The 17802-nt window shown below is 40.0% G+C and overlaps 2 protein-coding genes across 4 annotated transcripts in view; one reads left to right on the plus strand and one right to left on the minus strand.

The window, feature by feature from the left end:
- Window positions 1-1343: 1343 nt before the first annotated feature.
- Window positions 1344-5571, minus strand: sigmar1 (sigma non-opioid intracellular receptor 1). Its single transcript, XM_069704764.1, has 5 exons — window positions 5427-5571; window positions 5234-5285; window positions 4551-4699; window positions 4240-4332; window positions 1344-3566 (listed from the first exon to the last, which is right to left on the minus strand). The coding sequence occupies exons 1-5, from the start codon at window positions 5569-5571 to the stop codon at window positions 3337-3339; spliced, it is 669 nt and encodes a 222-aa protein (XP_069560865.1). The 3' UTR covers window positions 1344-3336.
- Window positions 5572-5631: 60 nt separating this feature from the next.
- The window catches only part of galt (galactose-1-phosphate uridylyltransferase), a 29190-nt gene continuing 17019 nt past the window's right edge, over window positions 5632-17802 (plus strand). For 2 of the 3 annotated variants that reach the window (XM_069704706.1, XM_069704722.1), the window contains exons 1-6: window positions 5632-5716; window positions 6910-7079; window positions 7562-7637; window positions 7870-7918; window positions 11783-11912; window positions 12629-12685. In XM_069704706.1, coding sequence (XP_069560807.1) covers window positions 5632-5716; window positions 6910-7079; window positions 7562-7637; window positions 7870-7918; window positions 11783-11912; window positions 12629-12685 — 567 coding nt within the window. Of the gene's footprint in view, window positions 5717-5778; window positions 6155-6909; window positions 7080-7561; window positions 7638-7869; window positions 7919-11782; window positions 11913-12628; window positions 12686-17802 lie in introns of those variants that run through there. The other variant, XM_069704715.1, reaches the window with a different exon arrangement.

The raw sequence follows: 17802 nt of genomic DNA on the forward strand, positions 1-17802 counted from the left end.
GTTAAAAGAAAAAAAAACTGGCCATAAAATGAAACGTAGTTAAAAAGTCTGGAAAGGGCCTGCAAATGCAACTCATATATATACAGTATATCATATATGGAGGTTACATATGATGTGACTAGTAATCTCTTTTTCTTAAGGTATGTTTTAAGGTACACTTGAAATAGAATATCTTTTATAAATGCATTAGCCATTTGAAAAAACAAAAAAACAAAAACTTATTTTTCTATGGTATATACAGTACATGTCAGTGTTGTATTTCAGTGTTTTACTTCCTTCTACTCACAAGTATTGGTGTCTTTTGAAAGCATAATTAGGAGCTCATAATATTCACATTGAGGTGTAATATAATGTCATTAAAAATGACCAATTGATGCACTGATGATGATGATACTGAACATCTCCACCAGAGAGCACGAACGAGCTTCGGATCGAACTCTGTTTGTGTATGGTCCTCCCCAAAGGGCATCTATTTTGCACAACCCCTGCAGCCAGTGGGAGGACATCCTCAGGCTGGCGGAAGCCGAGCGATGAGTCAAAGAGGCTGTCGTCCATAACATTTAAGATGTGACTTTCAGCGTCTTTCGCCCATCTTCGATTCTGAATGCATCTCTTTTAAAGGGCTTTAGGAGACAAGAGGGCAGTGGGGTCAGGCCGGTCTGTTAGACTGACAATAAATCTACATCTGGGATAATATGGTAACGTCACATCTGTCTATATAAACACATGCGCAGGCTACCAGCAGCACACGGGTATGTCGAGCATGAATATTCACACAGCAAACAGACACGCACAGTTATGTGTCTGTCATCCCACCTCTCTCCTGATACGACAACAAACCAGGTTATCTGCATCCTCTTGACATTTACAGACGGGAATGAGGACTGATGTGTTTATCTCTTCTTCTGCTGGCCTGCTTTATTGAATAACACCATCTGCTCGTGCAGCGTCGCTCCGCCTTCCCGCAGTCCCTGAAAAACCCTTTGCTTTGATTCTTTTTTTTTTTTTTTATCAAGTCTCCAGAGGACAGCAAGTCAGGTTTGTGATTTCACTCGTCTTCTGCTCGCCACCTAAAATCCTTTGCTTGGTTTTGTTTGTTCTGGACAGAAAAGTCATCTGTAATGGATTTACATACAGTAATTATGATTCACTGAAATGCAATGCCTTGATTATAGTCCCGTCAACTGTAATTAAAGGCTTCCGTGATGATTAAGGAGGTCTCAAATTCCATTGTTATTTACAGCACTGTAGTTACACGTGGTCCATATGGCTTAAGTAAAGGTTCAGTACAGGTGAGTACTTCATCTGATCTTGATTAAACGTATGTAGTAATAATTCAAACAAACCTGTATCCTTTTATTTTAAAAACATTTATTTAATCTGGCACAGTCAGTTTGAGTCTTTATCCCCCAAGTAGATTGCACATCTGGTACAGTAATACATTTACTGTTTCACCATCCTACCTGACGCTGCTGTATGTAAACTAACACTAGTGTGTTTTCTCTTCACTGGAAACCCTGCAAGGTTCATCCATTGGTCTGAAAATAAGGCCGTTTTTATCTGAAAAGGTAGTGGTGGTGGATTCAGCAGCAGTAGTTTTTTTTCTTATTCGGTAGAATCCCAAGTGAGGCTGCTTCCATTTGGCCGTTTCAATCCGGACATATGCGACCTGGCCGTCATCGGACCACAAAGTGGTCCGCAAAAGTACAGGTGGAAACACACACAGGAAGCATCGAGCTCTGATCTGTTCAGGCCACATTCACATGACGGCCAGGTCGCATAATCCGGATTGATGTAGCCAAATGGAAACAGGATAACAATGATTCCTTTTCTGCTCAGTGTCATTTTAAGATGTGGAAATGTAGAGGTTTTTTTTTTTTTTCTCCCTGTTGGGATAGTGCAAAATTCCCCACCATGAATAGAAGCTGAAGACACTAAAGCTGAGCAGCAAGATCAAAGTCGGATATCATTAAATATTTCAGATCGTTTTGGATGAAGGTCAATCAGTTTACATAATTAATCTGTACCGTTGCGTATAATTAAACATGTACAGTTACATTTTCAAAATGTAAATTGGATAAATAAATATTTAAATATTTAAAAGGGTTTCCAACTTTCTCCCAAAACATTTCTGTTGATGTCTCACCACACCAGCATGTGATATTTTCTGCTTTACAGTTAGAAAATAAAAAGCCCTGGGGCTACAGATATGATTAGTTGAGGATGAACCTTCATCGCAGTATCCTTTAACCTTAAGTCCAAAACAATTTGGGGTTGTCAAGAAAAAAGAAAAGAAAAAAGAAATGGGAAATTTTCTTGATTGAAATTGAAATGAGTTGCTGCAATGTAGCTCTGAAGTCGACACTATGACAGTAACTCGAAAAATAAAATCACCGTTGCCTCTCAGGCGAGAATAATCTGAGATGGGATATTACACCCGCATCATCCAGGCAGTTTTTTATAACCATAGCCCCCCCCCCCTTAGGTTTTTAGCAATTTCAAAAAATATTTAGTGCAAACAGGTCAGCTATGATTGAATGAGGAAATGGTACACAATGTCAAGAGTGGCTTGGTCTTTGGGAGCCAACACGCTTCGTGGTTGCGTGGCGCTGGTGAGATGTTTCAGGAGTCAGATCTTCATAATGCTCGATTCACCCTCATTTACAGAGAATCCACATGACTATAAACACGAGTTAGGTATCTACTAAGAAAATAACAGCTTTGGCTGCACATTATATAGTTTTTGTTTGCTTCACAAGCCAAATTAATCATTGCATATTTTTTTTTCCCCTCGGTCTGCAGATGTAAAACACTTCGAACATTAGCATTTTTAAAATCCTTACATATTTGTAAATGTTGCTGGTTCCTGAAAAAAATGAACACTTCAAAACCTGGTTGTATACATTGCCTTATTTTTGCAGGGCAATCTCAGGTCTCAATTCTTTAAACCAGCTTCTTAAAATATTACAGAAATTCTATGGTGATGGAGGCAGTCTGAGCTCTCACAGGAAGACGTAAGATGCTGAGTGTCGTTGTCAAACTCTGAGATGTGGGCTCGATTCAGAATGAAACGTTGTTGGCCGTTTGGTTTTTCGTAGTACATCAGTTTGATGTCTCGTATAAAACGTTGGGAGAGGTGGAGGTGGAGGGGGATGAATTTGAATGAAGATGAGATTAACCAGACGACTACAAATGTAGATGGTTTACAGACTGTATCAAAAGTATTGAATACTTGGAATCAGCAGCACAGATTTTTTTCCCCCACTATGCCAGATTTTAATGGTTGACATGGGGAACCTTTGATGTTACTGTCCCCGTGCAGGAGTCTGCTGTACCTTAGAAAGCTCCCGTCTCTGTGAGTAGTGTACCAGCCTCGAGCAGCAGAGCCTTGATGTAGACGTGCACGGTGTAGAACATTGTGAGGAAGTCCTGGGTGCTGAATAGTGTGTCTGCTAGAGCGAAGCCCAGCGTAGAGGGGATGAATCCTCTGCCGTACTCCACCATCCAGGTGCCGGCGCCCCACTGGACCGACGTGGCCTCTCCGACAGCGTGTACGATGGTGTCACCTGGGGGAATGGAGTGGCGGAGTAGAGGAGGTCAAACAACAACAACAAAAAAATCCAATATGTTAAGTTTTGGTCATTTAGGTGCATTCACACATATAAAACTATAGGAGGTGCATTTAAAAACTGTTACCGTTTTGGGAGCAAGCTGTGGGAAGCAATAACCTCTGTAAAAGAGTACTCCAAGTTACATCATTGCATCTGTGTGACAGGCATTTTTGTAACCACTGACACGTGCACAATTGCTATTTTACGATGGACTTGAGCAGAGAGCACACATCAACTTTTCTGTCAAACTCAAATCGCCAACAGAGACCCTTGAAAAGTTTCAGAAAGTCTGCAACTATGAAGCAATAAATGAGGCCAGGTGTTTTTGAGTGGTATTTTGCCACCGTCCAAGAGTGAAGAGGGCGAGTCCATTCAGAAGGGAAACCAGGTGGGTTTTCTATTAACATTCGTGGGGTTGAACACCCTGAATTTGTCCCCCAGGGTCACAGTCAACAGATTTCTAGTGACATTCGGAGGCGTCCGAAGGAAAACTTTCACTGCAAACAGCCTGATCTGTGGTGCGATGTCACTTTTGTTCTCCATTATGACAACGTGCCTGCTCACAGCGGGTTGAAAACACACAAACAGACCTCTTAGCACGGCAGATTGAAACGTGATAAGGTATTACCGGGGTAGTATATTTCACTCTTGGTCGTCCCCTCCTTCCACTGTCTGAAGGTGCCTGAGATGATGGTGTCAGAAATCTCCACCCAGTAACGACCTGACAGAAGCAGCAAGTTTAAAAACCAAAAAAAGATTGGTCCTGAGAAGAAAACAATGAGATGCAACACACCTGCAAAGAAGATTCAGATAAGGCGCCATCATCTTTGAGTCTGCGTGCAAGCATCCTCTGCTTAATTTAAGTTTTCCTACAATGAATCTGTGCTTTATTTGCTCCCCCAAACAGACAAACCTCTCACAAAAATCCACCCTCCTTACCCGAGTGTCCTCCTGTGTCCACGGCGGTACCAAACAGCAGCAAGTATTCTGTGAGAGAGGCGTGGAGGAGACACATGGAGCCCATCCAGCCGCCAGCGTTCACAAACACCCACTGCAGGTCCTCATCTGGCAGGATGTGGCCGGGATACCTGGTTCAGTCACACTTTAGGTTAGGTTAGGTTAGGTTAGGTAGTTACTTTATTAATCCCCGAGGGGACATTTTTTTTCGCTACAGCAGCAATAAGATAATAATAGAATAATAGAAAAGCAATAAAACAGCAGTAAAAATATAAATATAAAATATAAAATGCACAGTATATATATTATATACAAACAACCAAGAAACACAGTCAACAGTGTTATTGTTATGTGATGGATTTGACCAGAGGTGAGTTATTGTACAGTCTGATTGCAGCGGGCAGGATTGATCTCCTGTATCTGTCCTGGTGACATTTATACATCATATACAAAGATTACTGGAACACTAATATATAAACTAATGCTGGCAAAGAGAAGCCAATGGACATCATATGAGGTCAATGAGTTAAAAGTGATAACCCAGTTCAGAAGACGGTTTCTCACTTTGACTAAACCTGACATTCAGGGTTGCAGCTACGTAACGTGATATAACTCGTGTTAGTTATATGTCAGATGATCTGGTACGACATAAGTGTTCACGTTACCTCTTCCTGAGCTCCACCACCACTTTGGAGAAAGCCTGCTCGTGGTCCTGACCTGAGAAGAGACACACACACACACACGGGAGATGAGATTATTTAGGGCTTTGGGATTTTTGAACCGGACTTGCAGGTTTGTTTTTTGTTTTTTTTGTTCCCCCCTCCCCCCCCCCCGCTTGATTTACAGGTAAAAACTCACCTGCGTACTGTTTCGCCAATTTGGCGACGTCTTCTTTGTTGAAAACGTAGGACTTGGTGGCCATCCAGTGGCGCAGCAGCAGCACGGTCAGGACGGTGAGTGCAGCGAACACGGACAGTCTTAAACTCGCTTTGACCACAGACATGGCGGGAACAACAAAAACAAAACACCTCACGGACAGACGCGCAGCTGCAGGCTCGGCTACATGCGGACGCGCGGACAGACGGGTCGCCCTGAACCAGCCATCGGGACGGAAGGCGGAGTCCACCTGACAGATCGTTTCTGGTCAGGTGGGGGACAGGACACGGCCGTTCAGCCAATCACAGGACGAGTCTGTCGTTTAGGCAACGGCGACTCCAGGGTTGCCAGCACGCTGTGAAACCCCCTTTAACTTATTTGGATTATTTTTCACATGTATGTATTAAGAGCGGACGGAATTTATATATTTTAAACCCTTATATTAAACTAAAGTATTTGAATGCCATATTAGTGTTATTATTTTGTCGTTACTGCCCGCATTTATTTATTTATTTTATTATTTCTAGAGGTCATTGATTTGTTCCAAACAGCCTTGTCGATTGTCAGACAGGACAGGAAGTGGAAGCAGTAATGAGCTTCAACTCAGGGACAGCTGAGGGTTCAGTAACTTAAAAAACGGCGAGGTGACAGATCTCAAACCCAATTGATCATCATGAGCGAGGAGCAGGGCGCCAGTTTTGATGCCACAGGTACGTTTTTGTTTTTGTTTTTTGTTTTTAATTTTTTTTTTACCAATTTATCAAAGTTTGGAAAACATGATTTCAGTCGTCCAGGATGTTCTGCACATGTAAACATCTGTGCAACATCTGTAATTACAAACTCCATTTAAAATATGGCAGTTTTTCCTCTATAGCGGTACTCTACTGTCATCTATTGTGGAGCAGCAGATGGATTAACACGTGTTTCAACGGAGTTTGGTCGCAATGAGTTTCAACGTGGAAGAGAGCCTATTGTAGGTTTACTGACGTCAGTATTTGTTGATGTCAGATCAGTCTGTCCAGTGACATGATGATGATTAATGCAACTAATTTGACAGGCCTGTCTCTCTAGTCTACGCTGACTAAGTACACATAGTCAGCTGTGCAGTCTCGTGACTTCACTTCCTGCAGCTTTGGCTCCTCTAAGTTGCAACAGTATAATCTGTTCCTGAATGATTTTTTTTTTTTAATGTGTAGCTTATTTGCAGAAGGTTACAGCACTTATTTATCTTTATTTAGACATTTTATAGACTCTATTATATTTTTTTCCAGTAGTGATCACAATTGATGATGACAATTATTTGTTGCAGCCGCTATTGGCGTTCAAGAAATAAATAGGATGGAACAGATTGCCATTGATTGGCTGGTCGGGTTGACTTCTACACACACCATTGGTCGATCTTGGTTTGCACGTGTCGATATGTTATTACATTGTCTTGTCCTATTGCATGTCTTGTATACCTCAGAGCACCAGCACCTGCGTTACAACCCTCTGCGGGACAGCTGGGTCCTGGTGTCGGCCCACCGCATGAAGAGACCTTGGGCCGGTCAGGTAGAAAAACCTCCCGAGGAGCACATCCCCAGATTTGACCCGCGCAACCCACTCTGTCCTGGGAACACGCGAGCAAATGGAGAGGTGAGAGGAGGTGGTTACATAGGCCAACGTCACAACACAAGCCAGTCTGGAAATGGTTTTCTACAGGTTGTCTTTTTCGTCACCCTGAGCTGGCTTTGATGTGGTTTATTTAAGGTATTTGACAATTTAATGCCTATATTAGCCACATCGTCTGCCTTAGCTCCATCCAAACATAACAGATGACAAAGGTGACGGAAAGCAGGCAGCTAAATCAAACTCCAGGCCTCAGACCTGCCTTAAGAAACGTATAGATATGATCACAGATGTCCTCTCTGCAGTGAAGGGGTTTCTCTAGAGTTCACTATTGATGTTGTGGACACTAACTATTTCACGGAAAGTATAATTAAACCATAGCATTGCCTTTGTTTTCAAATCACACAGGTTTTGTTTCTCAAATTATGAATTCTACTGGCTGTCGACAACTACATGTTTTTTTTCTCTCCTGTTTCTTGATATCTTTGTGTCTGTCTATTGTTCTCCAGGTAAATCCAGATTATGACAGTACTTTTGTCTTTGAGAATGACTTCCCTGCTCTTCAGCCAGATGCTCCAGGCCCTGGTGAGTTCAAGTTCTGTATAAATACTGTACAATAGTTGATGTATTACTTCATGGAAAATACTTTATCATAGCAGAAAAGCAACTACACACGTTTTGTTTTTTCATATTCTGCTTTCATATAGCTGTTTAATACATTTTAACATGTACACAGATAGTTTGCTAAATTTACTCTTGCTTTCATTCTCTTTGATCCATTCTTTTCTACAAACAACATTGCTGTTGTGTTCTTCAGGTTCGGATCAACATCCATTATTTCAGTCTAAATCTGCCCAGGGCGTCTGGTAAGAACAAAGCTTATTGTTATAGTCCAACACTTTAAACGGTGCATTAAAAGAATAGTTCATGTAAACTGCCTTTGTGTGTAAAGGTTTGATGTGTATTTGTATTGTTATCATTTTGCTGGTAATAACTGTGTGTTATTTATTAAAACATGCCAAGGGAGTGAACATAAAATTCAACTTAAAGTTAAATCTGTTACACAACTCAATAAATGTTTAATATTATAGTCCTTTACCAATAAACCAATAACCTACAGTGGTTATAAACATTTATAATAAAGTTTAATATGTGGTTGGGATGGTAGAATTTATTCATGAATGCACCTTAATCAACATTCCTTTTCAAAATTATGATACATTCAAATTTATGACTGATTAAATCTCAGCCGACGAGCGCAATCAGAGCAGTCACGCCGGGGCAACTTTAATTCGTTGTTGTCATCATCAACTCCGTAATCAGCTATTAGGTGAAGCACTGCATGCTTCCTGTTTTTTTTTAGGACATCTCCAACCTGAGTAAAACAAAATCACAAATCCACACAGTGCATTCACATGAGGGTGTTTGTGTTCCTCTGTGCCACCAGCAGATGGGGATGTTTCCTCACTGCTCCATCTCATTGGTACTAAACACGGGCTTAAATATTTTCCCTGAGACTATGTGCATCGGTAAGATGTTTTCCTGAAGACAAATCTTGTTCATTTCCAGGAGAAGGTTGATTTAAAAAAAAGTTTTGAATCTAATCCTGATCTATAGGCATCGACTGCTGGATTTATTTAGTGTGATGTGAGTCTGACGTGCCCAACAGGAGACATAATCCTTTGTTAGTGCACATTTCTATTATACATAAGGAGGTAGTTTATAATTGCAAAATCCACAGAGAACTGAGTGGTATAAATGTGGTACTATGTCATGGATAAGTAAGTGAATTTTTCATTACTTCAAGCACATGCAAAACGCTTCTGAACAATCCAATATTTTGTGAATACGTGGATGATTCAACCTGACAGCAGAGTTGCATAACAATTTAATAATAGATTAAATCAAAACACTGTAAGGCATGTGCCAGTTGAAAACTGAACTCTGTGTTTAAATCCCAAGTGTTGGCAGATGTGGAGGCTGTGGGGTTTTTCTTGCCACACAAACTGACAGAGTAATGAAGCACAAGAACAGCAGTGATTGACGTGTCTTTGCGTTTATTGTGACGTTTCGGGTATTTTTTTTTTTTTCTTTCTGGCAGTTTCAGTCTAAATGCATGCGAGATTGTGTTTTTCTTTTCACAGTGCATTTCTGTATGCACATTTGTTCACACATACTGCACAGTGATGATGCTGGTGTTGTGTGTTTGTGCTCTGCTCAGTCCACATGGTCCTGTTGTCATATCTAAAGATAGAGACAAACCTGGAAACTGACTTGCAGCTTGTTTTCCTGCAGCCACGTTCAGGGAGCCAATTAGAGAGGAGAACGATTTTGAGGATCTGTGTCATAGGAGACAAAAGAGAGACGGGATGCAGGATGAGAACATTCCTAATGATTTGTTGTATCATCTCGTCTCAGTCGTACACTTCCTCTCAGAACTCCTGTGAGAAAAGTTTGGATCATACTTTATTTTAAAGGGCTGCTAGTGTCATTATAATATCCTGGAAAGGAGCTGTTATGTAACTCTAATAACTTAGGAAGGCTCACGAAAAGGAACAATTTGATGCAATTTATAGGTAAAATTCGGTCACTTTGCACATTCATTTTGAGTTATTTGTAATTGATGTGAGTGTCAGCACAGCTTTTTTTTCTGAATTTTATTCACAGGAAAACATCAATAAACATTAGATAACACATTTTTAAGTGTTCGTTTGGATTTAAACTGAGCTGTGTCAGACTTTGAAGTCATTTAAAGTTAAACCTGCAGTGCAGAACTTGTGTGTCCACCTTCTGCCAGTGAGAGTAATTAAACAAAATACTGTCATGCTGACCTGCTTAGCATCAGTATGGGGATGTAGCATTTAGCCCAAAGCACCACTGTGCCTTTGTTCAGCCTCGCAGCGCTGCTACCTTGGCTGCATTACATCATCGCTAATGCCTTCAAAGAGACTCTGAAGACAGCACATATGAAGTTTGTGTCCATCAAGCATCAGTGTTTGGTAAGATAAATCCTATTAACATCTTTGGTATGATCTTGTGAACACTTGTGGGACTCAACAAGACACATGGAAAGAGTTGCCTAAGAAAAGTCACACTTCATATTGTCCAAGACACATTATTCTTATAACGGTTGGCGTTATAGTTGGTTCTGTGTTTTAGTTCTCATGCTTGTAGAGTTTGGCTGAAAGTCTAGAACACACACACACACACACACACACACACACACACACACACACACACACACACACACACACACACACACACACACACACACACACACACACACACACACACACACACACACACACACACACACACACTGTAATAGGCCTACTCATGAACAATTTATAAATATGGCAATTCACTTTTGCTCAGAGCATAAACACCAAAGTCATGTTCAATTATTGATCATGTACTAGCTGCTTGGGCCCAAGAAAAGCCGGACCGTCGATACAAATTTCAGTATTCGGAGTCTGACCATCAAGTTCGTTTCCCTTGGTATTATAGGTAAGACTGAGAGCAGGCAAGCACCTGGACATAGTATTTACTTAAATCCACACAAACTCTCAGGTAGTGTACATTCATCAGTTCTCTGTACAAAGTGATTTAAACATAATTGCACTGAGACCACACTAAAACTCAACACGTAATCCCAGTGTTGTGGCTTCAAATCTGCCCCTGGAAGTATCGCATGTTATGAAATAAGTCAGTCCCAGTATTGTCTTGTCTGTTCTCATATTTTTAATAAATGTGTAAAATGTCAGATTCCATTCATTTGCCCAGGAAAAATGGTCTTAGGGACCTTGAAGTATTGTAATGCTGTTTATAACAAAATGTTATCATGGTTTTGATGTCAAGGTGCTTATGAGCAAAGAACTGAACTCCCCAAACACTTTGAAGTCTATGATCATTCAAAAGATGCCAATCTACAGGACAGTTTTTTGCCTAGATGGCAGCAATTGGGATTTTTTTCTCTCTCTCTTTTTTTGGAAAGTTTTTCTTGAAATTAGCAGACTACTTACTAACGACACACTTGAAGAAGAAATGTCAGGAACAGCACACCAGTATTATCTATGCTAGCCACATGGAAAATGGCTACGTCAGTCTCTTACTGAGTAAAATATATCTCCATCTTCTGGATGGATTGCCATGAGGTGGTAAAGACATTCATGGTCACCCAGAGATGAATTATAAAAGCCTTGAATTAATTCTCTCAAGTATCATCATCAGGTCAAAAATGTCAATTTGTCCAATATGTTTAACCAAAAACTAAACTAATAAAACTAATGACATTCCCAACAGCCTCAATTAACAAACGTTAGTAGAATAACTTGCTGGACTAGCATGCTACCTGCTAACCATCAGTAATGTCATTGTAAGCATGATAGCATGTCGTATGTTTTAAGTACAAGGAACAATTGTCTCTTTAAGATGGTTTATTAAACTCGTACTAGGGATGCTGCAAATTGTTGCCAATATATTGCTAAACGCATTGCTTTTGTTTTCAGTCTTTAACACTGCCATTCGAACTCATAACAAATAGATATATAACAGACTTGCACAACACATTTTGACCAAAATGTGAATTGTTAGATTCCCTATAATGAATTGAGAGTCCAGTCTTACATAATTTGATATCAGCATCATGTACTGTCACATGCCTACTATCCTGCCACCTCTCCTGTCATCCTCTTTCCCACCCTTTTTTTTTTGTTTTATGCCTTTCTCAGTAAGGTCATGTGTTTCCATCCCTGGTCTGACGTCACTCTCCCTCTCATGAAAAAACAAGAGGTTGTCAAGGTGATTGACAAGTGGGCAGAGCTTGTTGAAGAGCTAGGCACTACGTACCCGTGGGTTCAAGTAAGGGACACACACACACACACACACACACACACACACACACACACACACACACACACACACACACACACACACACACACACACACACACACACACACACACATGCCTCATTTCTCCCAGGGCTGGATAGCTGTAAAATTGTAACCGATAAACTTTTCACTCCCATTCTCCAGAGCTACTGATCTTTACGGTTTCTGGTCTTTCCAATTTCTTCATCTTTATGTGTATCTCATCTTGTATTGGATTGGTTGAAACTTTAATGACGCCTCTGGGCAAACTCACAAATTCAAACAGGTGCAGCAGAAAGAGAGGGACATGAAAAGGGCAAGATGTCAAACTTTACACAACAAGCAATTCAATTCTTCCTGAACGACACGCTAAACATTGAAAACATTTTTTTGTCAACTTATTGACTGAATAAGAGAAGCTATTGTCAGCAAAAATTATGAAAAAATATCAGTTATAGTAATTAAATTACAATCACTGTATCTAATCCAAAACTGAACTGATTCCTATTATTCTAAAAATCCAGATCAAAGGTTAGCCAACCCCATATAGAACATTTTCCTCAGAAATATCTCCTACATGGTGTTTTATGTTGGTACCTCACTGTACTGTGTTTCCTGCATGCCAAATCAAAATGAACTCTTTTCATAATCGCAAAAAACATCAATTAATCCCTGTTTTAACTCCGCCTCTTATTTTTTGTTTGTAGATTTTTGAGAATAAGGGGGCTATGATGGGATGTTCAAATCCACATCCCCACTGCCAGGTAGGAAATGCTGACACTGTACATACACACACAAAGTATTTCTGTGTTTCCAACAGGAGGAGAATTTGATTGTGTTGGTGGGGGGCGAGGCGTGCGACCGATGTGCATGCAGAGACTCATAGACTGTAGCCTGCAAGGGGATGTTTAAAATCCACTCAATTACTGCAGTACACACAATTTGTGTAAATCCAGAATAGTTTAAAACGAATGAAATAACATCTTCAAACATAAAATTCACTTAAGTTGAAAATGTACTTATATATATGCTTTAAAATGAGCAGTAATGCATAATGTTCTCCATTACTCCAGTTTTGTCTTGATTTTAAGCAGTTTCATCAACAAATTAAATGTCCTTACCATGACAAGAAGTTCAGGACATTAATGCACTCAGCTTTTTTTTAATTACAGCTACTTTCAAAGTGCCGCTTTAGCACAAAATAATAAAAGCTATTAACACATGCACAATATAATTTGTCACACTGCTCTAATTTACACATCTGACATGTGCTTTCATATTCTGAAGTTGAGATGTGTTAAAAACACACTCACAAGTGTTAAGCCAGAAAAGTCATAACATAGAAGCTGCTAATTAACTCTTCATCCAGGAATTATCAAAACTGTATACCTTTGTGACATTTTGTGAAAGAGAGTATTGGTGGGTCTGTACTTTCTTCCTTTATAATTCTTTTTAGATGCATATTCACGCCTATATTACAGCTCGGTTGTTATTGTGTCTTCATGTTTTCCTATTCAATGAGGAGATTCAGGCTAGATAAACAAACTCAGACAGAGAGTGGCACTTCCTGTCAGCCTGACTCCTCACAAGTGTGATGATTAAAAAGAGCAGAAACAGGAGGGGGACTGACAAAAACCTGAGAGATGGTTAGTTGGTGTACATAGCATGATTTGCTGAATTCTAAAATGCACTATTGCTGTCAGAGTAGTCAAAATAATATGTCAGAAATAAAGTTGCAAAAAACTCAATGAAATAGAGGGAACAAGAACGTTTGGGAGTGCAATAACAGTTAGGGCCACTAGGTGCTGGCTCCAAAAAACATCTGGCTCAATACAGAAAGCATAAACTTCTCTCGTGAAATAGTGAGTACATTTTTTTGTTTATCTAATCAGTGTTCTTCTGAAAATAATTCCATAATTAATTAGATATTATGCCTTTAAAGAGAGGTATGTTTAGGGGTGTGTGTGGTTTCATTGACATGTCTGGGGTGCAGTGAGGTTTTTGGTATAAGTGGGCAGGGCATAGTGTCCTTGGGTTTTCAGTCAGATCCACCCTGTACTCCTCCCAAGGAATGACCAAATATGGTCACTTCTGGCTCCAAACAACCAAGATGGTGACGACCGAAATGCCAGACTCGAGGCTTTAAAACAGCAATTCATAGACCATTTGGTGACATCACGTTGGGTTGCCACTGTAATAACAATGGTGGCAAACTATGATGAGATAATTAGTGACTGAAGTGATCAGTAGTCAAATTTAGATATTAACTGACATAATATGTTTAACAGATTAGAAACCCATCCAGGTTTCAGACCTACTTTTCAGAGCTCATTGAAAGTGTTGTTGTAGCTTGAGCATAGTGGGGCTACACTTTCCATTTATTCAGTTAATTAGTTTCCCCTCTGCTGACTAATTGATGAAAATTCAATTAACTAAAATAATTTTTTGTTTCTCCAGAGGCCAGTTCAGGAAAAGTGTGCTTGAATCTGTGCTGTATAGTTTTTTAAGGCTGGAATATAGAAACCACCAACAGATGGCAGTGTGTGACCTCAGAATAACATTGATTGTCCATGACTGATGAAAGTAAAGGAGACTCTTTCTGTTTTCTCGATGAATAAAACTCCCTGTAATGTATGCATTCGGGGGATGTAAAGCTCTTGTTTTGGCTTGGGTAACCAAATTCACGATCAAACCTGAATAAAGGCATTGGTGGAGCTTTTTAAAAGTTTTGGCAATTTTGGTTTCTTTTTTTGTTTCTGTTTTCCTGCGATCCAGATTTCCTTTTCTTAAGACATCAAAGTCCTAGAAAAGACTTGTTTAAATGTGTGTGTGTGTACTGCAAGGCAACCCCTGCAGGTCAAAATGTGTGAAGCATAGATCTAAAACTTTCAAGAATAACGAAGAGAAAATGTTAATCATGTAATGGAGGCAACGTTGCTTCTGACAACTTTGGTCTCACAGGAATGGAGCTGTATGTATTTTTATGTAAGTGGAAGAAGGAAAACATATGCCTCTGGAATAGCAATATCCTTTTTATTTAATTTTTTATTTTTACATAAGTAGCCCAAAGTGTATACACTATTAATTCAGCGAATTTGCCTCTCAGGAGCAGATACTTACTGAGCTCATATTTACTTCCTAAGTATGAATTTCACTTTTGAAGAGCAACACTTGGAAGCTGAAGTTAAAGGACTGATGGTGTTGTAATAGTTATTAAAGTAATACTTTTTCAGAAGTTCTGTCCTATGGGGAAGGAATATATCCATTATTGTCCTTGTGTGTGCTATCTATATTTCTCCCTCTCTAAGAATCAACAGTCTGCTGCTGGGTAGATGATGGAGCAGTGTAAACAAAAACACAGGTGTACAAACAGACCCACAGCTACAGATGTTGGCAGGCATTCATACATCCACACATATACATGCCTGGAGGCATGCAGATGAACAGTATTTACACATTTAATTCACATATTAAACCACATCTGTGTCTTTCTGCCTTTCCCCTGGTTGTACTCGAGAGAGCATGGTACTGCATTTAGCTAAAGGCCATGAACATGGACATGACATAAATGTGGTTTCTGCTCCTGTCACAGTGATTGTGGACAGGATCTTATTAAGTCTTCAAAAAAATATGCCAGAAAACATCAACAACGTCCAGCTACTTAAAAATATGATCTAATTCCACTTGCTTTATCGTACAGTGAGTGCTATTTCAAGAGTTTAAACAAGTGATAATAGACAGTGACGTCACCCATTGGTTTGTGAGCCGTCGTTATGAAGCCTCGAGTTCGGATTTTGGCCGTCAACATGTGTTTTGGAGCGAGAATTTGGAGGAGCTGGAGAGGAGGGAGCGGTGAATCTGACTCGATATCCGAGCACACCGTGCCCACCTATGGAAAAAAAATCTGATACACCACAGGCCTGTCAATCAAACAGACCCAAACATCTAATATTTAATGAATGATCGGATTATTTTCAGATGGATTGCCAGAAGCAGTATAGGCACTGGCCCAAGTTTTAAGACCCCGAAGCTACATCCACTTGTATGTACAGACATGGATCAAAAGTGACAACAATGCAGCTACTGAATACCACACGTATCCTAAAGGCAAGGCCAGCAGGACTCTTAAACGGAAAAAACAAAAACAAAAAACTCCTCATCTCCAAGAGGACCCTTTTAGCATTTCCCCCATGAACTTATTTTCCCTGGCTTATTCTCCCGTGTAGTAAAGAGGGGAACAATAATTTATTGGAGCTTCTCACATTGTCATTCCCGCACTGCATTCTGGGTGAAAAAGTGGAGGAATGTTTAATCAGGAAACAATTTGCAATGCAGCCTAAAGCAGTGCTGCTTAAAGCAGCCGAAGGAGGGCTCCGAGTTTTGCTCTGTTCATGATGTGATGGAATAGTATAATTAGGAAATCTACTCCTGATGACACTTTCAATGAAATGATACAGTGAAAGGAGTAAAAAAATAAAAATAACTCAAACATTGAAAAGACACCAAACAAGTGGCCAAAAGAATCAGACACACACACACACACACACACACACACACACACACACACACACACACACACACACACACACACACACACACACACACACACACACACACACACACACACACACACACACACACACACACACACACACACACACACACACACACACACACACACACAGCCATGTTTCTCAGTGCAGCAATAACTGATCAATATTCTGGTGAGGGTTTCACTCATCAGAGCATGAATATACAGTTCTCTCACACAGTTTGCTTTCCTGCATATATCATCAGAGTTGCTGCTAATTTAAAAAAAAGAAAAAAAAACTTATGTAAATAGCTACCTTCAAACCTCAGTAACTGTTATCTCAGGCAATGATTTATCCTGCAGCACTGTGGGTGAATGTTGAACTCTTTAACAGCCTCTAAAGTGCAAGCTTTTTGAAATGCAGTAGAAATATATAATGAAGCCATTTCACAAATGAAATGGCCGACAGTATCTCATGATATGGAACATCAGACCCAGTTTTCTGCGGGGATGCTCATTTTGTTAATCACAGTTCAAACAGACGTGTCATTGAGGGTGAATACGGTGTGGTAGGGAGAGCCAGTTGGTGGCTGATAAGGGCAAAGTTTGAACAATTTGTTTGTCACAGTTAGCTATCAAAACAGCTGTTTTACCTCATCAGTTGTTCTGGAGATGTTATTATCACAATTAGAAACTTAATTTTGTGTGTGTGACTTTATGGGCACATTGAATATCGCTTTTTAGTCTTCGTTTAGTTTTGGCTTAAAGATCACAAACATCTGATTTCTTTTTTTTTTCTGCAATTGTGAAGTAATATGGTTACACATCTTACAATATATCTGGCAACGTGTAAATTGAAAATGTAAATGTAATTTCATAATTTCCGTATTGTATGAAATGATACATACTTGAATTTATGATAAACATCACGCCTGCTTTTATTCTGGTAGTGCAGATAGACAGGCTGGATTGGGGGAGCTAAATGCACTCGACGAAGGCTATATAACAAGGTTACAGTTTGGCAAGAGGTGGGCAGGCAATCAATACATGTCTGAGTGGGAAGGTTATAGACAGGTCATAACATGAGTGACTGATGGCCCTGGAACCAGGAACAACTGGAACACTTCGGCATGTGAGACTCTGGTTGAGAAAAGAGGGAAAGCAGCTACCAGGTGCGGATTCGGGTGACTTGGAAAGAACAGAAAACTGAGATGACAACTTCCCGAAATGCAGTAGATTTAGGACGACATGCACGTAAGGCTGAAGAGGACAGGAAGAAAGGTGTTGTTATGACAATCCTAGGTCTTTTTTTCCCCCTCACCTTAAACTCATGGTTGTAGATTATTTTCA

The sequence above is a fragment of the Brachyistius frenatus genome, unplaced genomic scaffold, assembly GCF_029030835.1.
Source record: "Brachyistius frenatus isolate BFR_SWC_R1_liver_20210118 unplaced genomic scaffold, ASM2903083v1 Contig_3, whole genome shotgun sequence".
NCBI classification, from domain to species: domain Eukaryota; kingdom Metazoa; phylum Chordata; class Actinopteri; family Embiotocidae; genus Brachyistius; species Brachyistius frenatus.